This window comes from Hippocampus bargibanti, linkage group LG05 (assembly GCF_051943395.1).
Source record: "Hippocampus bargibanti isolate YZ-2025 linkage group LG05, ASM5194339v1, whole genome shotgun sequence".
NCBI lineage: Eukaryota > Metazoa > Chordata > Actinopteri > Syngnathiformes > Syngnathidae > Hippocampus > Hippocampus bargibanti.
In genome coordinates, this window is record NC_142738.1 from 9,060,334 (window position 1) to 9,083,499 (window position 23,166).

General features: G+C 41.3%; 3 protein-coding genes across 8 annotated transcripts; 1 reads left to right on the top strand and 2 right to left on the bottom strand.

Moving 5' to 3' along the window:
• The first annotated feature begins 1,970 nt into the window (after positions 1–1,970).
• Positions 1,971–16,801, top strand: man2c1 (mannosidase, alpha, class 2C, member 1). 5 transcript variants are annotated; one of them, XM_088996243.1, is made up of 26 exons: positions 1,971–2,151; positions 2,263–2,388; positions 2,474–2,597; positions 2,671–2,741; positions 3,041–3,218; positions 3,309–3,498; positions 5,328–5,434; positions 5,516–5,626; positions 5,699–5,791; positions 6,356–6,472; positions 6,559–6,654; positions 6,760–6,905; positions 7,115–7,238; positions 7,314–7,435; positions 8,069–8,154; positions 9,039–9,194; positions 9,268–9,347; positions 9,602–9,696; positions 10,773–10,877; positions 10,954–11,110; positions 11,974–12,117; positions 13,004–13,113; positions 13,197–13,276; positions 13,355–13,497; positions 13,575–13,678; positions 15,720–16,801. In XM_088996243.1, exons 1-26 carry the CDS (start codon positions 2,051–2,053, stop codon positions 15,835–15,837), a joined length of 3,084 nt encoding a protein of 1,027 aa, XP_088852369.1. In that variant the 5' UTR covers positions 1,971–2,050; the 3' UTR covers positions 15,838–16,801. The 5 variants fall into 5 exon arrangements, with proteins under 5 accessions (XP_088852369.1, XP_088852371.1, XP_088852372.1 ...); XM_088996245.1 differs by having other exon boundaries at positions 9,039–9,183; positions 9,266–9,347; XM_088996246.1 differs by having other exon boundaries at positions 5,516–5,617.
• neil1 (nei-like DNA glycosylase 1) lies at positions 16,738–20,670 on the bottom strand. 2 transcript variants are annotated; one of them, XM_088996250.1, is made up of 10 exons: positions 20,520–20,670; positions 19,104–19,566; positions 18,910–19,029; positions 18,046–18,154; positions 17,874–17,967; positions 17,656–17,777; positions 17,553–17,580; positions 17,222–17,292; positions 16,955–17,153; positions 16,738–16,871 (listed from the first exon to the last, which is right to left on the bottom strand). In XM_088996250.1, the coding sequence occupies exons 2-10, from the start codon at positions 19,544–19,546 to the stop codon at positions 16,828–16,830; spliced, it is 1,230 nt and encodes a 409-aa protein (XP_088852376.1). In that variant the 5' UTR covers positions 19,547–19,566; positions 20,520–20,670; the 3' UTR covers positions 16,738–16,827. The 2 variants fall into 2 exon arrangements, with proteins under 2 accessions (XP_088852376.1, XP_088852377.1); XM_088996251.1 differs by lacking the exons at positions 16,738–16,871; positions 17,222–17,292 and having other exon boundaries at positions 17,103–17,153.
• A 459-nt stretch (positions 20,671–21,129) lies between these two features.
• Positions 21,130–22,917, bottom strand: commd4 (COMM domain containing 4). The gene is made up of 8 exons (XM_088996368.1): positions 22,865–22,917; positions 22,588–22,659; positions 22,442–22,507; positions 22,319–22,358; positions 22,049–22,168; positions 21,684–21,764; positions 21,443–21,619; positions 21,130–21,366 (listed from the first exon to the last, which is right to left on the bottom strand). Exons 1-8 carry the CDS (start codon positions 22,865–22,867, stop codon positions 21,326–21,328), a joined length of 600 nt encoding a protein of 199 aa, XP_088852494.1. The 5' UTR covers positions 22,868–22,917; the 3' UTR covers positions 21,130–21,325.
• Between the last annotated feature and the right edge of the window lie 249 nt (positions 22,918–23,166).

Consider the following 23,166-nt stretch of genomic DNA (forward strand, 5'->3'; position numbering starts at 1 on the left):
AACGCTGGACTACTGAAAGTCCCGGTTCACTTCAGGACTGCGTCATCTATTCTCTCGGGCCTTCCTGCCTCATTGGAACTGCGTCGCGCAGACCGCAGTCCAAACAATGAAGGGATCAGAGTCTTTTGGGCATCCTTGATGGTAGGGTGGCATGAAAAGGATGGGTTTATTTGCACCAAGGCTGTATTTAGAGCTGCTCCATGATATCATAATAAAAGGGTTCTTGGCCTCACAGAAACACTGCAACAAACATCTTTCCCAGCGAATATTGCCAAGAAACCTTGAAGATGACCCCAAGCCCCCGTTGGCTTCCCAGCACTCTGCGGCATGGATCACATGCCTGCCTGAGCGGTATAACTTCATCATTTTTATAAACTTTCTATTCACCGCATTGTAAGCTGCCATTTCCAAGCTTCAGCAAATGTTTATTGCAATATGTTACGAGCTTTTGTGGGATAAATGTTTTGGCCTTTTCCTCTGATGTTTTATTTGCTTTTATAATCGCAAACCAGACTGTCTTAAATGTAGAGTGGATTGACAGTGTTGGCGCTTCATAATGTCATCATTGCCGCTTTGAGGCTCCCTGACAGTCTGCATGCTGTGGCCGGGTTGTCGTTGTGCAAGCTTCTAGATAAACAGTGACATACTACTGCAATAAAAGTTCGTTGTGTATTTTTAAGTAGATGAGTTGCACCAATATTTGTCATTGTTTTCAGCGAATGGACAGACTATTGGTTTAAGCATATTGTTGTACACTCACTTTGTGTTGCTAGGTTGTCAAAGTCAAAAGTCAAAGTCAGCTTTGTTGTCAAATATGCTAATATGCATGACATACAGCACAGATGAAATTACTGTCCTCTCGAACCCAGCATGCAAGGTACTTATAATTACTTAACAAACATAAACATGAAAACGCCAATTTGCCGGGAGAGGGGAGCCGCCACGCGCCGCCATCTTGGGGGAAAAAACATTTTGAAAAAATAACAAATATGACAACACAAAGACACAGAGTCATTCATTCTTCAGGACTTGCTGTACCCTCTTTGCGATGACATGAAGCAGTTCTAGTTGAAAGAGGAGCGGATCAAAGCATCCATGTCAGCAGTGGATCAGGGACGTCATGGTGGAATTTGTACGTCTACTACAAGCTAAATGTTGAAAGCAAACACGAAGCTATAGCATCCATTGACGAAAAGACATTGTCTCACATCTCCTGTCCCACATAAATCCGCTTCAATTCCAAGCCGCGACAGTTCCACATACGCATCGGCGCTCTGCGCTGACGCTGCTTTCTTCTTATCGCGGGCTCCTCACGCCATGCATCCATCCAACCGCAGACTTGTCTTGATGGTGCAGTTGTTTGTTTGTTTGTTTGTTTGTTTGTTTGTTTGTTTTAAACGTATTTCATATTTTATGTTTGCTAACTGACTTTCCCTTGATAGGATTAGATGATTACGATGAAGAATTTGGTGTTTTAATCTGGAATGCTTAATTCTCTTTTCTTTAGTGTGTGGGGTTTGGAGTTAACATCAACACAGAGCGACAACGCTGCGGTACACGTTGAAGCAAATATGATTTTTCTTCTTATTGAACTGCGAGTGAGAACTGGTGCTCAGGAATACTTTTGAAATGTGTTTTGTGACATCGATTCGTGTTCAAAGTGAGTGGGAGGAGTCTCCCCATTTTAACCATATTGATAGAAAGCTGTTTTCTGATTCAAAACAAAAAACGTAAAAAAAATAAAAGCAGAGTGCCTCGTATGCATGCTTATTTATGGATTTATTCATGCATTATTTGTGTATGTTTATTCATGTAACCACTGTTACTGACTTGACAAACGTATCGGTTTTGTTCAAAGAGTACTGTACTGTACTGTATTTGTAAATTGTAATTTGTTTTTACATGTACTGCCATCTAGTGACGAAAATGGTAAAACGCATCTTCAAGTTCTACTTCCGGGTCACGTCAAAGCTACCTTTGCTCATTCATACAGCGTCGAAATCTCCATTCGTTACGACGTTTGAAATGTCAATGCCATTATTTGTTTACCATGTACCACCGACCCGTGTTGAAGAACCGACGTACGCTCTTGGAGAGAGCCGAGAAATTTGTTTCTGAGATTTATTTCACAGATTGCAACCTACGAGGACGGTAGGTAGTTATACGTACTGTGAATTTAACTCAAATAACCCTTCCTTTCGTTGCCTCTTTGAATACGGATGATTAATTCAATAATACTACGTACTGCTAATCTTCGAGCAGGCTATATGGAGCCTCTCACCCGCTGGAATCCCTCGGTTCGTTTATGTCCTCCAAAAGGATAACATTCTCAGAAGCTCAAACGCAAAACTTCAGCCCTTATAAAGTTGGAGATAGTTTTGGACCAACGTGAGTATTTTGCCATTTCTTTGGCAGGCCGAGTGTTTCTGCCAACCCAAGTCCAAAGCAACACAATGTCCCTGTTTATTTTTAGATGGTGGACGTGTTGGTTTAAAGCAGCCTTGGAAATCCCTCTTTCCTGGAGTGGAAAAGAGGTCCATCTTCTGTGGGACAGCGATGGAGAGGCGATGGTCTGGAGGGATGGGCAGCCAGTTCAGGTAAAGAAGACCTTGTGAGCTTTCAAATTTTCTTATGAATACTGTAGTGCTTTCCTTTGTTGTTGTTTCCCAGGGTCTAACAAAAGAAGGTGAAAAGACAAGTTACATCGTTTCTGACTGTCTCACAGAGGAGGAGACAAAAAGGTTGGTTGTTAATTGAAGCTAAAATTGGTGTTGGGTGAAAATCCTGAATGTGTTCTTGTTGGTCGGTAGGACAAACAGCAGATTAGTTTTGGGTGGTGATCGTACTTGACCTTTGTTTTGTTTTTGTGTCGCTCAGTGTTGATGTAAAATGCGAACCTCACACACCAAAAAGAATCATCAGGCATACTTTACATTTAGCATAGTGTCTTAAACACAGACATCTCATATCAAGTGCTATTCTTAAATTAACCATCACACAGTTGACATTACCAGTAAACCTTTTGTTCTGTTTCTTTCAGAGTGGATATCTATGTGGAGCTTGCCTGTAATAGCCTTTTTGGAGCCGGTCAAGGCTCAATGATTGCAGCTCCAGATCCTAACAGAACTTTCGCAGTGCGGAAGGCGGAGCTAGTGGTATTTAACAGAGATGTGAGGGAACTATTGACTGATTTTGAGATGCTGATTGACATCGTTAAGGTACAGTCATTTTTCTTTGAAAGCAAATGTAAACAATTGCCCTTTTTTGTCTATTTTGTTATGTATTTATTTATATATTTATTTTTGAAGGAACTGGGTGAGAGCGAGCAGCGGAGCTTCCAAGCGCTCTTCACCGTCAATGAAATGGTTAACTTGAGCAACCCGGCTGATCCCAGCTCCTTTGACAAGGCACGCGCTCTGGCTCACAAGTTCTTCAGCCAGCGCAACGGCCAAAGCCAACATATTGTGCATGCTATGGGCCACTGCCACATAGATTCAGGTATCACGTTTATATGGCATACAGACACTCCCCTACTTGCGAACATTCAAATTACGAACAACGGTACATACGAACGTTTTTGTAGAAACATATGTAGTATTCTCTCCAGTTGTACATGTACATGTCTTTGTAGAGCATACATTTTATTACATATTTATTGTTCAGTACAAACCCATACAGGTGACCCATGAGGCAACTTACGAACACATCAGGTGACAAACCAAGTGGAGTCGTCTTTTTAAGCGGCTTTCAAAACTGTCAAGTACACTTTTCAGTCATGGTGTAGTCCGAAGCACGAAACGGGCTTTTGATTGGCTGCCGGTGCCGAGTATGCAAATGACAATTTTTTTTTATTTTTTTTTATTTTTTTTTTTGCTATTAGTCAAGCCTCTCTGGCCGGGCAGGCAAACATACTTATATAAGCCTTAAAACTATATATATTTGTATTCATACTTGTCCCCAAAAATGACAATGAAAACAAGCTTGTCCACCCATTTTTTTTCATTGCGCTTTTTGTCAGGACACTGATGAACTGTATCCCATCCCAGCTCACCTTGAACAAGTATTGAAAGAAAAATAGAGACGCTCCCCAATTTAGGAACAAAATACATTCTGAAGGGTCGTTCGTAAGGTGAATTCGTTCGTAAGTTGTTTCAGTGCTATATTTTATATGGAATGTACGTTTAAAGGACAACCGACGTCACTTTTTTGTTTCTTAACTGACATCAGAAAAACATTTTATAGCATGTAAAATACCCAAAACACGCAGTATATGTTTATTCAAATGCAAAACACCAATAAAAATTACTTAAAGTGTCCAAAATCTGCAAAAAATTGAGCTGCGAATTGGGCATTTTCAGAAAGTCCCGCCCCCAGTTCATGACGTCACGCCAAGACGTCTTGCATTGCTGCAGAATCAAAACAATGCCTTCGAATTCGGAGAATATGCTTTCTTGTTCCACATCCAGTGTTGAATATGATTCAAATAGTTCTGAAGAGGAAAGCATACATGTTTGCAATCGATTAAAGAATTTATTTGTGCCATTATGAGGCAACATTGAGGGGATATGTCTCAACGAAAAAGAGGCACAAAATGTCGACCTTCTGTGGCCACCTCAGTTTCCACAGGCTGATAAATTCCTTATATGGAGCTTGGACGCCCTCTTCTGGTGGCATTTGGGTGCAACACGAGGTCCCCAGACCAAACAAGTACAGCAAAATACATTGACGTGATGGAAGGACCGCTACAATGCGTTTTTTTTTTTTTTTTCGGTCAGGGGCGTTCCTTTCGTGACGTCACGTACGGACTCGTCACCAACTCAAAAACAAGGCTTGCTGAATATTCAGTGCGAGTCTTAAAACGTAAAATATAGCTATATGTGGTGGAATCTTATTAAAATACGCTCACTATAAGTCATTTGAAGCCATTTTACAAATTATGGACACAACTTGTCGGTTGTCCTTTAAGGCTCAGATTAGTATGTTTAAGGCTTGTATCAGTAACCTGTTTTGATTTGTACTGAAAAATAAACATTTAATAAAATATATGCTCTTTTAAGATATTTACATGTACAATTGGAGAGAATACTACATATGTTACTACAAAAATGTTCGTATGTACCGTTGTTCGTAACTCAAATGTTTGTAAGTAGGGGAGCGTCTGTATCCAGTTCTACTCACATTCACACGCAACAATTTAGAGCAAAGTGGACTAACTATGGGTGCAATGCGCAACCGCAATATTGTTGCAGAACAACTTCTGATAGTGTCAATGGAAAAATATGACTTTTGTCATCCATCGTATTGATTGTCTCCGGACTTTTTTGTAGCTTGGTTGTGGCCTTATGAAGAAACCATTCGCAAATGCGGTCGAAGCTGGGTGAGCGCGGTACGTCTCATGGAAAAGAATCCAGAGTTTGTGTTTACTTGTTCTCAGGTAATTCCTCATCCCAAAAAAAAGTGAAATGGGTTTTCTGGTCCAATGAGTTTTAGTTTAAACACTTTGACTGTCCACCAGGCCCAGCAGTTTGAGTGGGTGAAGAGCTGGTACCCAGGACTCTTCTCGGAGATTCAACATTACGTCAAGAATGGGCAGTTCGTTCCGGTCGGAGGGACGTGGGTAGAGATGGTGAAAGTCTGATTTTGGAGATGACCCATCAAGCATTTTACGAAATTCATCAAATTGAGTTTTGTCTGTCAGGATGGCAATCTCCCGTCAGGTGAATCCATGGTAAGGCAGTTCCTGCATGGCCAGCGTTATTTTGAGCAAGAATTTGGAAAAAAGTGCAAAGAGGTAAGAAGTTGAGCTAACTCACTCATTCACTGCCATTAACAAATGTATTCGGGAATTAAAAATATGACGTTGAGCGTCATATTTGTTCGGGTTTTGGTTTTTCTTGCTGGGGTGCTTCTTGCTGGGGTGCCGATAAAGCACTGGCCAAACCTCTCACAATGTTTTTTTTTCCCTTCCACAAGGGGGAAGCATTTATTTTTACCATGTTAGCGCTTTGTTATTGCTTCAGCTGTTATTAAAGCGCTATATGAACCAATATGTATGTATTGCATTGTATTTTGGACAGCCGTCCTCATTTCAAGATCATATAACTCCAGAGCCATAAATTTAGGAATTAACTCTTTTTTTATGAAGAAACAAGAGACCCTAAGGTTTCTTACACTGCATTGAATGTTTATGTAGTCATAAACCTCAATATTAACCGGGTCATAGAATTCAAGTTCCAATGACAAAAACCCTGGCACTGGAGTGGACACGTTTTTGCACATTGTCTTGCAGTGAATGAGCTAATATCGGCTTTATTCTTTGCTCTGTTTTTCATCACTTGTTCTCTGTATGATTTAGTTCTGGCTTCCAGATACATTCGGCTACTCGGCCCAACTTCCCCAGATCATGCAGGCTTGTGGAATTTCCAATTTTTTAACGCAGAAACTCAATTGGAACCTCGTCAACACTTTTCCTGTAAGTTGTGACCACGGCATTGCAATATGTAAACATTAAAAGTTGAAGAGGAAAACAATGCAAGTTAAATTTTCTGATTTATAAAGCATAACACATTTTTCTGGGAAGGACTTGATGGCTCCAAAGTCCTAACTCACTTTCCACCTGGAAATTCATATGGTATGATGGGTAAAGTGGAAGACGTGAGTAAATTTACCATCATTTTGTTTAGTCTGAGACGAACTACATTCATCTATTTCCCAGCCCAAATGACGCTGTTCCTTCGGGTGCTTCTATTCTCTCCACAGCTCATAAAAACCGTCAAGCAAAACAAAGACAAAGGCAGAGCCAACCACAGCGCCGTATTATTTGGATTTGGTGACGGGGGCGGCGGACCAACGCAGTTGATGCTGGATAGGCTCAGACGGGTCCAGGACACAGATGGACTTCCCAAGTCAGTTCCTCTTTCCTGAACATGAATTCAGCAGTTGACCAATGGGACTGGGCAGAAACTTCTGCTCAGCTCAAACCTCACCCCCTAAAAAAACAAGTTTTTTTTTTTTTTTTTTTTTTTGGGGGGATGGGGAACTGGTTTACAAAAGTATATGGTTCACCCTGATGCGGCACCACTGCTCATTTCCATCACTGCTTCCTGCCTGACAGGGTTCACATGTCCGGTCCCGACAAGCTCTTTTCTCAGCTTTGGGCAGACACACATCTGCTGTGCACTTGGACCGGCGAACTTTTCCTCGAGCTGCACAATGGCACGTACACCACGCAGGCGGAGGTGAATACACGTGGGATTCCTTGATCACGTTAAAATCAGCAACAACAACAAAAAAAACCTTTCTCATTATCTCAGATCAAACGTGGCAATCGGCAGTGTGAAACGCTCCTGCATGATGTTGAGATGGCCTGCAGCTTGGCAACATGTCGTGATCCAACTTTTCATTATCCTCTGGTGAAACTGCAGGAGCTCTGGAGGTCAGCGTTCGCTAATTCGACTTAACTAAAAAGATGCCAGCTGTTGTTATGCTAGAGAGGAGCCTCGGTGAAAAGGTTTCTTCAGCCCTCATCTGTACTTTGAAGGTGGCGGACGTTTCGCTGCTCATCCGAAGAGCTTCGTCAGCGAACTGAAGTTGTGCTCGTAACGCTGGCCTTATATATAGCGCTAATGGACAGAGGTGGCGCGCCAGGCCTCTGCTCTGATAGGTCCCCGCTCTAAGTTTGGGGAGCAGTGGACTATTCCCTGAAGCTAATCTGATTACTTATTTTGTTCTGAAATGATTACGTCTAATGTTCTATGCCTGGCTCTGATCGCCCCATTAGCTCTGGTATCACCTCATCAGCATGACTAAGCCTACGTGGTAACGACCTAAGAAGTCTGTTGACAGACTTGAATATATGGCCAAAGTTACCAGCACAACTTTTGTTTGCTGACGAAGCTCTTCGGATGAGGAGCGAAACGTCACACCTTCAAAGAAGTACAGATGACGTCTGAAGAAACCTTTTCATCGATGGACCACTCCTGTACGACTGAGAGGCTACACAGATGCTAAAGATTATGATTTTGATTGACAACACCCCCCCCCCCCCTTCCCCCTCCTCGCATTTCAGGCTCCTGCTGCTGAACCAGTTCCATGATGTCATCCCAGGCAGCTGTATCGAGATGGTTGTGGAAGATGCACTGAGGTATTATGAAGGTATGCTGAGTAAAAAGAAGTTTGTTCTCCATGATGACGCCGCATGCTTTGCATTTGTTATTAACTCAATCACTGCCAGACGTGCAAAAAATGTGTCCACTCCAGTGCTAGGGTTTTTGTTATTGTCACTCAAATTCCAGGACCCACAGAATGTTTAGTTTTCGGACTACTTAAACATTCAATGCAGCGTTAGGAACCTGTCTTATTTCATCAGAAAAAAAATAGTTAATTCCTAAATTATATGGGTCTAGAAATTAGGGTGTCTGTTCAAAATACAATGCAATGCATCCATATTGGTTTATAGCTAGCCCGCTAGCTTTCTATCTATTTGAGTTTATTCCAGGTTGAGTGAACGCTGGCGCATGTGGCTGCCGCTTCTCACCCGCAGGAAAACCCATCCTGTGACTGTAAAGTGACCTTGAGAGTTTTGAAAGGCACTTAGAAATGAAATATATTATTATTATTATTATTATATAGCGCTTTAACAACAGCTGAAGCTGGAATAAAGCCCTAACATGGAGAAAAAGGGAAATGATGCGCCCTTGTGGAAGGTAAAAAAAAACATTGGCCAGCGTTTTATCAGGACCCAAGCATGAAAAAACAAAACCAGAACAAATTTGGGAATGGCGCTCAACGTTTTCAGTTCCCGAATAAATTCGTGAATGGCTGTGAATGAGTTAAAAAGGCCCACATATTGGCCGAACAAGACACACTGCATCAAGACAGTAGAAAATTGTTTCTTGGAATAAGCCTCACTTCACAGATTTCTATTTATGTCGTTTAATTGTTGAGTTTGTATCATTAAAGCTGATGGAGCAAAAGTAATTTTCCCTTTTTATTTTATTTTTTTAAATTAAAAGACTCTAATATGATGTGCCTCTTAGATATCAAGAGAAGTGGTGCTGCTCTCTTGCAAGATGGCCTTAGAGGCCTTATGTCGGATGGTGACGCCACGGGAGTCTTCAATTCTCTGCCGTGGGAGCGACTTGAAGTCCTCCGGTTGCAAGATGGCCCCGGTCAACATGATTTAGGAATGTTTGGTACTAAGACCAATGTATCATTTAGTTATTATGATTGCGTGTCTTATGTTCACTTGTGTCGGTTGTGCACCAGCTCTGGTGAGAGTCCCTAGCGTTGGCGTCGCTCTTGTTGAAGACATAAAGCCTGTGATTCCAGTCTGTGTCGCTGTCCAGGTATGTTTCATTTTCTCTGTTGTACTTATTTCCACTGGAAAGAGGTTTGATTTTGGGTATTCAACCAAAGAACTAAAGCATTTTCTTTGTCAATACGTCGACTGATCATTTTTTTGCAAATGTAGTTATGATCTTCTCAATAAAAAAGCTGAGGAGTCTTTACCCAGCCATTTTATTTTTATCAGTCCTCTGACGGCCATGATAAATTCACAGAATGTTCACATTTTGAGTGAAATTAGTGTGTTACGTTGCAGGCTGACGGCAGTGTCCTGATGGAAAACGGGATCATACGAGCTGTTGTGAATAAAGATGGCACATTGGCATCGTTGTGTTTGATCTCTAAAAACAGGTATTGTGGGGATATCCTCGGATTGTTTCTTCCCATTAACTGATGGTTCTTATATAGATGGAACAAAAATGTGTCCACTTCAGTGCCAGGGTTTTTGTCATTGTCACTCGAATTCCAAGACCCACAGAATATTGAGTTTTACGACTACATAAACATTCAATACAGCGTTAGGAACCTGAGACTGTCTTATTTAATCAGAAAAAGAGTTAATTCCTAAATGATATGGGTCTGGAGTTATATGAGCTTGAAATGACGGTGGCTGTCCAAAATACAATGCAATACATACAGATTGGTTTTTATAGCGCTTTAACAACAGCTGAAGCTGGAACAAAGTGCTAACATGGAAAAAAAAGGAAATTATGCCCCCTTGTGGAAGGGAAAAACATCAACAGCGCTTTATCGGCATCCAAGCAAGAAAAAGCAAAACCGAACTAATTCGGGAATGGCGCTCTACATCATATTTTCAATTCCAGAATACATTTGTGAATTGCAGTGAATGAGGTAATCATTATATGAAAACCGTTTTTTAAAATTGAAGGTGTAACTTAACTCATTCACTGCCAGACGATGTGAAAAAATGTGTCCACTCCATTGCCAGGGTTTTAATCTTTTTCAGTTAAAATTGCAGGACCCACAGAATATTGAGTCTACATAAACATTCAACTCAACATAAGAAACATTGGACTCCCTCCTTTCATCAGGAAAGAAATAGTCGAATCCTTAAGTTATATGGGTCTGGAGTTATCTGAGATTGAAATTGGGGTGGCTGTACATAATACAATGCATACATATTAATTTATATAGCGCTTTAACAACAGCTGAAGCTGTAACAAAGTGCTAAAATGGACAAAAGGTAAATGCTGCCCCTTCGTGGAAGGGAAAAACATTGCCAGAGTTCTGACCAGGGCTTTATCGGAAGCCCCAACAAGAAAAACCAAAACTTGAACACTCCACATCACGCTCTTCAATTCCCGAATAAATTTGTGAATGACAGTGAATGAGTCATACTCAAACGCATTTTAACGCAGAAAATACTGTAATCATCCTTTCTCACCATGCTGTATATTCATTTGCAGGGAAGCCATTGCGGATGGCAGCGGTTGTAACCAGTTTGTTCTTTTTGATGACGTCCCTTTGTACTGGGACGCTTGGGATGTCATGGACTACCATCTTCAAACAAGGTGCACGTCATTGCTGTTTTACACCCACTCGCCCGTGTCATTCTCAGTCAATTGTAGTCTCGTTCACTCATTCCAGGAAGCCAGTGGTGGAGGTGCTGCGGCCTGCCCATGTGATGTCATCACATGAGCTCAGAGGAAGCGTGGGCTTTGCGCTCAGAATCAGCGACAAGAGCACAGTCACGCAGGAGATCGTGATGGATGCCATGTGTCCATACATTAAGTTCAACACGCAAGTATGCCCTCCTTGAACGTGGATTGACCCCGAAATAAAATCGAATGACTGATTTGACGAGAGATGTCTTTCACATTTTATTCTGTTGTGCTGAATCCATTTGACGTTTTGTTGACGTATCATAGCTTTGTTTGGGATATTGACATAATCACAATAATCATAATAATATAATAATGTTTCATTTATAAGCATATTTTATGACTATGTAACGTGAAATGCAAAGATACAATTCATCCAGTTGCACAGGAGTGGTCCATCGATGAAAAGGTTTCTTCAGCCATCATCTGTACTTCTTTGAAGGTGTCTGATGTTTCGCTCCTCATCTGAAAAGCTTCGTCAGCGGACTAAAGTTGTGCTGGTAACTCTGGCCTTATATATAACCCTAATGGACAGAGATAACGGTGCCAGACCTCTGCTTAGATAGGTCCCTGCTCTATGGTTGGGCGGGGTGCAGTGGACTACTTGCTGAAGGTAATCTGATGACATATTTTGTTCTGTCTGATTATGTTCTATGACTGCCTCTGATTGCCCCATTCACTCTGGTATTACCTCAACAGCAAGACTAAACCTATGTGGTAACGAACTAAGAAGTCTGTTGTAAGCACGATCCAAATTAAGCATATATATAGGACCAGGGCTACCAGCACAACTTTAGGTCACTGACGAAGCTTTTTGGATGAGGAGCGAAATGTCCGACACCTGTGCAAACGACGCCAGAAAAAAACCTTGCAATGTACAGAAATTTAAAACATTGATAACTACGTACTTATCATTCAATTTTAAAATTGTAAAAATACTTATTTTTTTGGGCACACCGTGTTTTCAGATTCGAAGTGGTACAGTATTGCGTTTATCTGTTCTCAGGTGAATTGGGCTGAGTCGCACAAGTTTCTGAAGGTTGAATTCCCGGTACGAGTGCACAGCCCCAATGCTACCTATGAGATCCAGTTTGGACATCTGCAGAGACCCACGCACAGGAATACATCATGGGACTGGGCCAAATTTGAAGTATTTAGCACAAAATAATTAACTACAGTAAAGTCTCGTTATATCGATATCGGATATATCGATAGTCCCGGTTATATCGATACTATTTCTATGCACGCAAGGAGAAAATTACATGCGCGCAGGGTCGGATATATCGATAGTCCCGGTTATATCTATATTTTACGGACTCCCGAGAATATCGATATAACGAGACTTTACTGTATATGAGTACAAGTGTTGGGATATTTGACAATTACACTGAGAAAGTAAAAAAAGGTGGGGTTTGGGTTGGTCTTTGAAAACAGATCCTCCATAAATTGCAAATATACGCCATCACATCATAACTTGCTTACAGGAATTAGGACTTACTCATTTATCACAAATTAACTCATTCACTGCCAGATGATGTGCAAAAATGTGTCCACTCCAGTGCCAGGGTTATTGTCATTTTCACTCAAATTGCAGGACCCACAGAATATTGAGTTCTAGGTCCACATAAACATTCAATGCAGTTTAATAAACTTTTAGATACTCTTTTTTTCATCAGTTATATGGGTCTGAAGTTATCTGAGCTTGAAATGGCGTCACCTGTACAAAATACAATACATATTGATTTATATAGCGCTTTAACAATAGCTCACGCTGTAACAAAGCGCTAACATGGACAAAAGGAAAATGCTGCCCCCTCGTGGAAGGTAAAAACATTTCCAGAGTCTGACCAGCGCTTAATCGGCCACCCCCGCAACGAAAAACCAAAACCCGAACACATTCAGGAATGGCGCTCCACATGCTTATCAATGCCCGAATAAAAACAGGAATGGCAGCGAATGAGTGAACAAACTGGGTGACAAAACACTACAATAAGTGTTATTTAACCACACTGAAACATGCTTTTCTCTCTCCTCAGGTTTGGGGTCACAAATGGGCCGATTTGTCAGAGCACAATTTTGGAGTGGCTCTGCTCAATGACTGCAAATATGGCTATTCGATCTATAAGAACATCATGACCCTCTCCTTGTGAGACCGCGCACAATTTGGATAAAATATATTCCGTGGCGTCACACTGAACCTGAGTGATGTTTCTTCTATCTTCGTCTTAGGTTGAGGGCACCAAAAGCTCCAGATGCCAACGCTGATATGGGCACACATCATTTCACCTATGCCATCATGCCACACACAGGTTAATATTTTTTTGTGTGTTCAGAATGTTTGTTTTTGGCTATTTAAAGCTTCATTGTGGTGATTTTTTTAATCATAGGTTCCTTCCAAGATGCCGCAGTCATTCAGTGCGCCTACAACCTCAACTTCCCTTTGCGGTTAGCATCATGTTCCCCAGACACTGCGCCGTGGAGTGCCTTTTCCATCAGCCCAAGCAGCGTCATCCTGGAGACCATAAAACAGGTATCCGCATCCAATCTGCAATTTAGCACATCGGAATCGAGATTGCTGGGCGCGCTGATTATCATTCAACGTTATAGGCTGAGGACAAGAAAGGAGGCCTCGTCGTCCGAATGTACGAGGCTCACGGCGGCCATGTGATCGCAAATCTCCGCGTGATGCTTCAGGTCAAGGAGGCCTGGCAGTAAGTGATCTCTTCTTGTTTACATTTAAAGGACAACAGACGTCACTTTTTTGTTTTTTAACTGACACCAGAAAAACGTTTATAGCATCTAAAATATTATGATAGTATAGTATGATATTTTTAGTCAAATGCAAAACACCAATAAAAATGACTTAAGTGTCCAAAATCTGCAAAAAAATTGAGCTGCGAATTGGGCATTTTCAGAAAGTCCCGCCCCCAGTTCGTGACATCACACCAAGCCGTCTTGCATTGCTTGTGAATCGAAACAATGGCTTCAGATTCGGAGAATATGCTTTCTTGTTACCCATCCAGTTATGAATATGATTCAAATAGTTCTGAAGAGGAAAACATACATGTTTGCAATCGATTAAATAATTTATTTGTGCCATTTTGAGGCAACATTGGGGGAAAATCTCTCACCCGATAAAAGAGGCACAAAATGGCGACCTCTTGCGGCCACCTCCGTTTCCACAGGCTGATAAATTCCTTATATATATATATATCCTTGGACGCCCTCTTCTGGCCTTCTGGTGGCTTTTGGGTGCAACACGAGGTCCCCAGACCAAATATGTACAGCAAAATACATTGACGTGATGGAAGGACTGCTACACTGCGTCTTTTTTACGGTCAAGGGCGGTCCTTTAGTGACGTCACGTACGGACTCGTCACCAACTCAAAAACAAGACTTCCTGAATATTCAGCACGAGTCTTAAAACATAAAATATAGCTATATGCGGTGGAATCTTTGTAAAATACACTCAGTAGATGTCATTTGAAGCCATTTTACAAATTATGGACACAACTTGTCTGGCGACGTCGGTTGTCCTTTAACTCATTCACTGCGAGATGACCAGGGTTTTTTTCAGGCATTTTCACTTGAATTCCAGGACCCACAGAATATTGAGTTTTAGGACTACATAAACATTCACTGCAATGTCAAGAAACCATAGACCAGGGGTCGGGAACCTATGGCTCGCGAGCCATATATGGCTCTTTTGATGATTGCATATGGCTCGCCGATAAATATTACATATTATAATACATATTGTCGTTTTTTTCGTCGTTCATTTCCCGTTGGGGCTGCAGTTGGCGGAAAGCGCAATTTTGATTGGATGACACTGACCTATAATAGCCGACAGCGCCATGTTGATTGCATGATAGTGGCCGTCATGTTGAAATAGGTAAACGGCCCTTTAAATGAGCCCAACTTGTGCACTTGTGATGCATGCGTGAATGCACCGGAGCATTAGAGGAGAGAAAATGTTCTGATTCTAATTTGCAATGAAACAATACCATTGATGAAACAGTCGAATGTCAGTGACATTTTAACAAGCCCCATGTTAACGTTAGCATCAACATACTTCTGCGAGAAGTAGATTGCAGATAGCAAGTGTGGAAGCTTATGAGCCATGTGCAGGCTAGCTAGCAGTAACTTCGCCTCTGGACCGGCAAATAGAATTTCATTCCGATCATTTGCCTGGATTTTTACCAATCACGAGGAACGGAAAACCATTCATGTTAACGGTGAGTACTATCACAGTTATTTTAAATAATACATTCTGATATTTTGTTGAAAAGTGGCCGCGCGCGTGTGTGTGTGTGTGTGTGTGTGTGTGTGTGTGTGTGCGCACGCGAGCGTTTGTATGTGCGCGCGTGCGTGTGGCTCTCACTGAAAAACATTTCTAAATATTTTACTTTTATGGCTCTCTTAGTCAAAAAGGTTCCCGACCCCTGCCATAGACTATCGTCTTTCATCAGAAGAAAAATAGTTAATTCCTAAGTTAATTTGGTCTGGAGCTTGAAATGGGGGCCACTGTACAAAATGCAAACGTTGCCCTGTTGTGGGAGGGAAAAATATTGGCAGAGGTCTGACCAGCGCTTTATCAGCCGCCCCCGCAAGAAAAACCAAAACCCGAACAAATTCAGCGCTTCACGTCATGCTTTTCAATTCCCACATAAAAATTCGGGAATGGCAGTGAATGATTTATTACATTTTTTTTATTGTATTTGTTGAATTATTTGCCTTTTTTCCCCCTTTCAGTTGCAATCTTCTCGAAGAAAATGTCGCCTCTCAGCCAGTACGTGTGACTGACGATGGAATCACTCTTGACTTCAGCCCCTTTCAAGTCAGATCACTTCTGCTTGTTGTGAATGCATGATGTCGATTTAGAAAGTCATTGGCTGAACCGTTGAATTATGAAGATGAAGTATCATGAAAATTTAAAGTCGAGGAGCAATGAAAAGGTTTCTTCAGCTGTCATCTGTACTTCTTTGAAGGTGTTGGATGTTTCGCTCCTCATCCGAAAAGCTTCGTCAGCAAACTAAAGTTGTGCTGGTAACCCTGGCCCTATATATATGGTGGTGGTGCTAGACCTCTGCTTTGATAGGTCCCTGCTCTAAGGTTGGTGGGAGCAGTGGACTACTCCCTAAAGCTAATTTGATTACTTCTTTTGTCCTGTCTGATTATTGTCTATGACTGCCTCTGATTGCCCCATTCGCTATGGTATCACCTCATCAGCAAGACTAAACCTACGTGGTAATGATCTAAGAGGTCTGTTGTAAGCACGATGAAAATTAGGGCCAACCAGCACAACTTTAGTTTGCTGAAAAAGCTTTTCGGATGAGGAGCGAAACCTCCGACACCTTCAAAGAAGTACAGATGATCGCTGAAGAAACCTTTTCATCGATGGACCACTCCTGTACGACTGAAAGCCTGCACAGATGTAGTCGGTACTATTTGGAATTGAGAAGACAGCAGGGTTGCCTTGTGGGGATTCAAATCTTAACTGGGGAGTTCTCATGAGCCTTCCACATTTCAAACGAAAACATTTAAATTTTCCATGAAGGTGAATGTTTGTTTTTTTATGTAACCGGCACCTTGATGGTTCCTACCCCCCAAAAAAATTCTCCTGACTTCCACCAATAATAATTTACATTTTGTCAAGGCAATGTAGTACAATACAGCTACCTCAATAAATAATGCACTATTAATAATGAATATCAACATAATCATGCTGGGAATTGGAATGTATGCATCAAAGACGTCATATTCCAAGCAATAAGTTGTCATTTTTTTATTCAAAATAGAGGATTAAAAAAAATTAAAATAGTCTTTCAAAAACCAGTGACGGCCTTGTCTTTGTATTTTACTAAACACTTTGTCTTGTCGGTCGACTGCTACGCCTCAGAGAACCTGTAAAAAGAAAGTCATGAATTCTCAAGATAAATGTTTCAACCTTTCAAAAATGTCCTACTCCGGAGTCTTTGGATTTTGACCTTTTTTTGCTAGCTCTGTCGTCTTTCTCCTCCTTGCAGGTGATTTGTGTTCACATTTTGGCGCCTCCATTTTCAAGGATTTTACAGTTTTTCGAGATGTGTCTTCTTGTTGTGGCACATCCTTTTTCGTCTGTGCCGCTTTGACTTCCTTTTTGACTGTTTTTGACAGCACAGTGGTTTCAGATTTCGTCCTGGCCCCCTACAAAGTAAAAATTAGTTACATGGCGTTACATGTGTTCAATGTAAAGACTGGAATTACCAATCGACCTTTTTCATCCTGGTGTAATCGTGATCATCTTCTTTTTTTGTTCTCTTTTTGACCTTTGATGATTTGCAATCTGGTGATGAGAAAAGGTCAAATATGGAACTGTTTCTACTGTGGCTTTTTTTTTTGGGGGGGGGGGGGTTGGATTAGCTTTTATTAGTCTCGCAGTGGATACATTTACATTTCACAGCAGCAATGTGATGGAAGGAAGAGGAAAGGAAAGGAAGAAGTAGAAAAAAAATACAGGAGCTGCTGTAAAGGCAACCACGCTCGCGGAGTCATCTTGAAGTCAGAAGAACAAAAAAAGAAATGAAAATGTGTTATGTCAGTTACCTTTGGGCGCCATAGGGCCTGGATCACCCTGGAATTACAATCTTAAATTATTTCTACCCGCCGTGCTCCAAATCACAGACAATAAGAACAAAAAATCACCTACTTTGAACCAAATTGTCCTGCCATTGTGGTCACGCATCGACTTCATTCCATCCACATAGTAACACTGCAGCCAGGCCTCAAACTCAGAGTAGTCCGCCTTCTCCGGATCGTAACCTTTCCCACCTAGCGTTTGAGGAAAAAGAGCTTTGTTGTTCCACTTTGAAATTAATCTTGACCAGGAATGAACCTCAATCACACCGTGATGTCATTCTTGCCCACCTAAATGGATCACCTCCAGAGGAACTGTGTGGCACAACCTCAGCAGGTCAGCGCTCTCGTTTTTCACTTGAATCTTTTGAGCTGTCCTTGCTGCCTAGAGAGACGGTGAGATATTGTTCAATGCTGATATATTTGTGGAGAGGGAAAAAAGGATGTTTCTGCTGAAAGTGACCTTTGGGTTCAAAATGTCATTCTTCACAGGCTTCTTGTCTTCACAAGCATCCTCTGATTCAAGACCTTCTAGCACGGCGCGGGCAGGAACAAAGGGTGGGATTTTTAACCTACCAACAGACAATACTGAAGGTATTCTAGCTAATTACAAGTTTCGATGCAACATAATGAATTTGATACTGTGGTAAACTCATGACTAATGGAGTAAGTTGTCAGTATGATGCAGTGAGACCTCAACTTACAAACTTAATTGGTTCCCAGACAGAGTGTGTAAGGCAAAAAGTGTGTATCTCAAAAACATTTTTCTCATAGGAAACCGTTAAAATGGGAATAATCCCTTCCCGGGTTTCCATAAAATATACTTTTCAACTAAATAAGCCTTAGAACTACACACAACATACCTTATTCTATGTATAATAAATGTGCTGTTGTATTGTAATGAAAGAAATACACTGCATTGTATCATAAAGTCACTTTATTTACATTTGTGATGGTCATTTATGGCTTTATGGAATGGCGTTGGGGGTCAAAGGGCTGTTTGGAAAGAGAGGCGCATTACATGAGGACTGTAATTAAAGAAATAAACTGCTGTAAAATAAAGTTTAATTTACCTTTTTGATGGTCGTTGATGGCTTATGGAAGGAGAGTTACCTTCCATAAGGACTGTTGGTAACTTAACCTCTGGTGCTGTTCGGTCGTGTGCTTCACTCCGCCAGCCGTGGTGGGCGTGTATTATGAAAATAGTGATTATTATAAGGTTTAATTTTCATAAATTTGACGTTTGTAGGACGAAAAGTTTGTAAGATAAGTTGTTTGTAAATTGAGGTCTCACTCTATTATGTTAACCCCGTTGCATTTCCTTCACCTGTAAAGGATCTCCGCCCTGAGATAGTTGCCGATGCCATTGAAGTACTTCTGATTAAGCAAGACTTCACAGATGGGCCTGTCAAAGGCACGGTCAGACAGGTGCGTCATCACATTTTCCCTGTGAAATCATCACCAATGTGTCATTGACGTTATTAAATGTGACGTTTGCAATGAATGAAAAGCGTCTCAAACCTGAAGCTTTCATACTCAAACATGATGCAAGGCCCTCTGTCGGGTTGCCACGTTCCATGTGGCTGCCAGCTGCCAAACCTGCGTGCGTCTACGTAGCTGAGCACGCTGCGAGGCTTTTCTTTCGAATAAAAGCACAAATGGGCATGTTTGGGCAGCTCGTCCTCCGCGGTGAAACGGAAAAAGCCTGACATGCCAAAGCGAAACACAATGTCCATGGGCCTCGGTGCCTCTTTAGTCTTCGTGTCATCACTCTTAATTGGTGTCAGCGTGAGCTTCACTTCCTTCCCTCTGGAAGTGGCACTGATGCGGTAGGCCTCGCAGGCGAATGCCACTTCGGGATTCTTGCTGACCTCTGACTTTTTGACCAGGCCAGAAAATAGCACCCCTTCACACATTTTGTTAACAAAAAGGCTTGCCAGGTGCAACTCGGGTCCTTCGGGCATCGTTGTTGGAATTCAGTCACCTGCATACAAACAGTGGCTCAGTCACATTGCACTGACTTCATGAAGACAGTGCTACTGCCCTGCTCACTTTGCTTAAAGCAGTGGTGTCAAACTCATATTTGTCGTGGGCCACATTGTAGTTAGTTTCCCTTGTAGGGCCATTATGAATTTTGAGAAACCATATAAATGTTTCATCATCATATATTATATGCATAGCACACAGCAAAATAATGAAGAACTAGTTTTCAAATTTGAAGCCAAAAATAATGACTGCTTTTGTGGTTTAGATGGGACAATTTCAAATTTTGGTTCAGACTTTAACAAGCATCATCGAATTTCACAAGTTAGATTTGCTTTCACAGGCCAAATAAAATGATGTAGCGGGGCCGGATTTGGCCCCCGGGCCATGACTATGACACCTGCGGCTTAAAGGATGCTGGTAAGGTGGATGCCCAAATAAAGAGAATTTTGCAATATAACTATTCAAAATATATATGCATCACTGTCAAAAATATAAATATTGATAGCAAATCAGTAAGTGGATTTTTTACAAATTATTAAGCGAAAACATTTCCTTCATCGTTTGGACACATTGCAAACTGCAGTAAATTAATAGCATTTCAGCATCGTTATTTTTATAAATCGTGAACTTGGAATATATTTTATATGGGATGCCATAACATTGTGCGCCCGAAGCTTTTAGTTGCTGGAGTTCGGCTTAACCTTTCTTTTCTTGGGCTCATAATTGCTACAGAGTGGTTATTTGTATTTTAGTTGAGTTGCCAACGACGTCAGTGAGAATTTCTCATGTGCATCCTAAGCTTGAACTCCTTAATTCTAAGACAACGTGCCTATTATGCACGCTGCAAAATATCCATACGTGTTGGATGGTATGAAACGTAACGTCTTTTCTATCGTTTTTTAAAGGAAACCGAGGTTTAAGCGTTTACGTGGGATGAGTTTAAGGACTTACCTCCAACCAGTAAAAAAAGACTTCACGGGTACTGCAACCTAACTTTATTAAAATATTAATTCCCATAAATTGCAGGTTATCTTTGCAGGGGTTTTTATTTGACAGCATGCTTGTTACCAAACACGTTTTGTAACATTACCGCCAGATAGCGTTTAGATATCGCGAGATGTCCCATGTAAAGATTTCCACCCTCTTTTAATAACGTTTGTGACCCCCCCCCCCCAAAAAACACTAAAGATGTTTTTTTCCTTTTCTTCTTTTCCTTTCGGCTTTTCCCTTCAAGGGGTCGCCTGTTATGTTTAAAAATTGGTTTAAAATCCTTGTATTGTTTTGAAAAGGGGGACGTACAACGTGCGTGACGTAAGACGCAATGCATGATGGGATATGAAGTCAATTGCCATTTATAGACGTAAATGTTTATAATACGTTCCGTTTATAAGCGCCTTTTAAAACTTTCAATGTCACTTTACAGTCACAGGATACGTTTTTCTGCGGTTGAGCAGTGGCAGCCACACGCGCCAGCGTTAACTCAACCCGGAAGTAACTTGAATAGATAAAAAGCTAGCTCGCTCGCTCAATTCACACACGGACACATAAAACAAGTTATGTATTTATTTGTTTTTTTACTATCACAACACCATGAAGACGTAACTAAATATAAATTCAAAATAAAAACAAGCTGTTTAATGATAGAAATGATCTCTCACTCTCTCACACACACACACGCACGCGCATCTACACACACAAGGAAAATGACATTTGTGTCTCGTCTTATAAACTGATGGGTAGGAAATTGATTTTGATGGTCATTGTAAAGCATTCATAATAGCCTGGGCTTGTTTGAGCTCTGCAAGAAAAGCACAAAAAACAGAATTATCATATAATTAGTGGTGCAATGATTTGGGATTTATCGCAGGACAAACCTGAAAGCAAAACTCTGAGTTTGTCAGCAGAGAGTGAGACCACAGTGGTTTGTGAGGAACCCGACTCGGCTCCTGAAGCCTGGAGCTTAAGTTGAACGCTCCCTTCATTGACTTCCTTCATCTCGCTGGAGCTAAGGATGTAGTCCACCCTCCAGGAGACTGCCTCCAGTCGGCCCACTGAAATTCACAAGAGTTATTGTTTGCATGCTTTGTCAGGAGTGAGAAATTGTATATTACTCACATCTCAGGCTGGTCTCTCTCAGTTTGTCTTGCACTGCGGAATGCTTGTCTTCATATGACTTGCACAACCCCATTGTGTGTTCTGAACGAGTGAGCGATATATAAATTACATACAGGTGGATCTAAAAATCATGTAAAAATGTATGCACTATATCTCACAGTTAAGGAGGGGAAAATAATTTGGCCCGGGACTAATCATTGTCCACGGGCATCACTTGTTAAAAAAAGAATCGCCATTGTAAGAAAAGTGGGGTTTGAAAAGTTGTCGTTGTAAGGCCGCCATTCGCCAAAACATAGTCGACGCCATATCCCAAAAATATATTGTCAAGGATTGTCATCCCCACAAAAGCATGAGGCAGGACCAACCTTTTGGCAGGCCAAGCTGCTGCAGCTCACTCGACAAAGATTCACTGTCGACATCATGCTTTGCCGCACTGGACAAAATGAAGTTGAGCACGGCCACGCTGGCTTTTATGTCTCCTGTGTCTGTAAAACAAATGGTCACAGCATCAGATCATCAGAAACAGAAATCATGCCACTGCATTGCAGTCACAGAAAACAATTGACTAACATGATAAAATCATAATTAGCAACTAAATACATTAAGGCAGCATTTTCAGAAGAGAGGAAACTTACCAAACTTTGCATCAGCTGTCAGCTTTGTGACTTTGTCATACTAAAATAATTGCAGAGAGCACATGCTCTTATTTGTTACGTGCTGCGGAAACGCTTAAGAAATAATAATAAAAAAAAACTTACATCGATGCCCTCCCCAAGCAGACCTTTCAATACTTGGCCACAAATGAGTTTCATTTTGACACTCGACTGCCATATCACAGAGTAGCATCAGAACATGGCACAATTTAAACGACAATTAGTCATTCTGAGAAAGGACGAAAACTTACCATTTTCGCCAAAGTGCTGATTTCGGCAAGCACCCAATCGGGGCAATCCAAATCTCCACAAAATCGGAACCGCTATGAATAGAAAAACATCACATGAACGTCAACATTAGCTCAATGTATAAAACGTTCTATTTTAGCCATTATCGTAACCCGCGTAGGACAGCACACAGAACAAAACGATCGATAAAATACAGCTACATGCGTTTAGTTTTATGCATTGATTTGATAAGTCGCATACTACGCGGTTACATTTGATCAGAATAAGATGTTTATTTACCATGGCTTGCGAACGAGACGCGGAAGTGAAAAGGAAGTAGCTTGCATACTTTGATGCTGATTGGACTATTGTGAGAGTGGGTGGCGCGGTTGAAGCTGGTATCCTCGCTTTACGACCGGTGTCCGTTTCCTGCATCGGTGAATATGTTTAATACTGTAATGTCTATCGCAAACTTTGCTTTTTTTTAATTTAAAACACCACATCTGATTGAAAAATACGTTTACGTAATCAAATTTATTATTGAGGATAGAATGTCGGGCATTGAACAGCTCGCATCAACTCTTTGCTCACTTAACAAACGT

Coding starts and splice junctions, on each gene's coding strand:
- man2c1 (XM_088996242.1), top strand. CDS start 2,051: ATGTACCACCGACCCGTGTTGAAGAACCGACGTACGCTCTTGGAGAGA. Junction 2,742..3,040: donor ACAGAGGAGGAGACAAAAAG/GTTGGTTGTTAA, acceptor TGTTTCTTTCAG/AGTGGATATCTATGTGGAGC. Junction 6,473..6,558: donor ACCTCGTCAACACTTTTCCT/GTAAGTTGTGAC, acceptor TGATTTATAAAG/CATAACACATTTTTCTGGGA.
- neil1 (XM_088996250.1), bottom strand. CDS start 19,546: ATGCCCGAAGGACCCGAGTTGCACCTGGCAAGCCTTTTTGTTAACAAA. Junction 17,968..18,045: donor ATGACATTTTGAACCCAAAG/GTCACTTTCAGC, acceptor CCGTCTCTCTAG/GCAGCAAGGACAGCTCAAAA. Junction 17,293..17,552: donor AGGCCCTATGGCGCCCAAAG/GTAACTGACATA, acceptor TCTCATCACCAG/ATTGCAAATCATCAAAGGTC.
- commd4 (XM_088996368.1), bottom strand. Junction 21,765..22,048: donor GCAGCTTGGCCTGCCAAAAG/GTTGGTCCTGCC, acceptor TCACTCGTTCAG/AACACACAATGGGGTTGTGC. Junction 21,620..21,683: donor GAGAGAGACCAGCCTGAGAT/GTGAGTAATATA, acceptor TGTGAATTTCAG/TGGGCCGACTGGAGGCAGTC.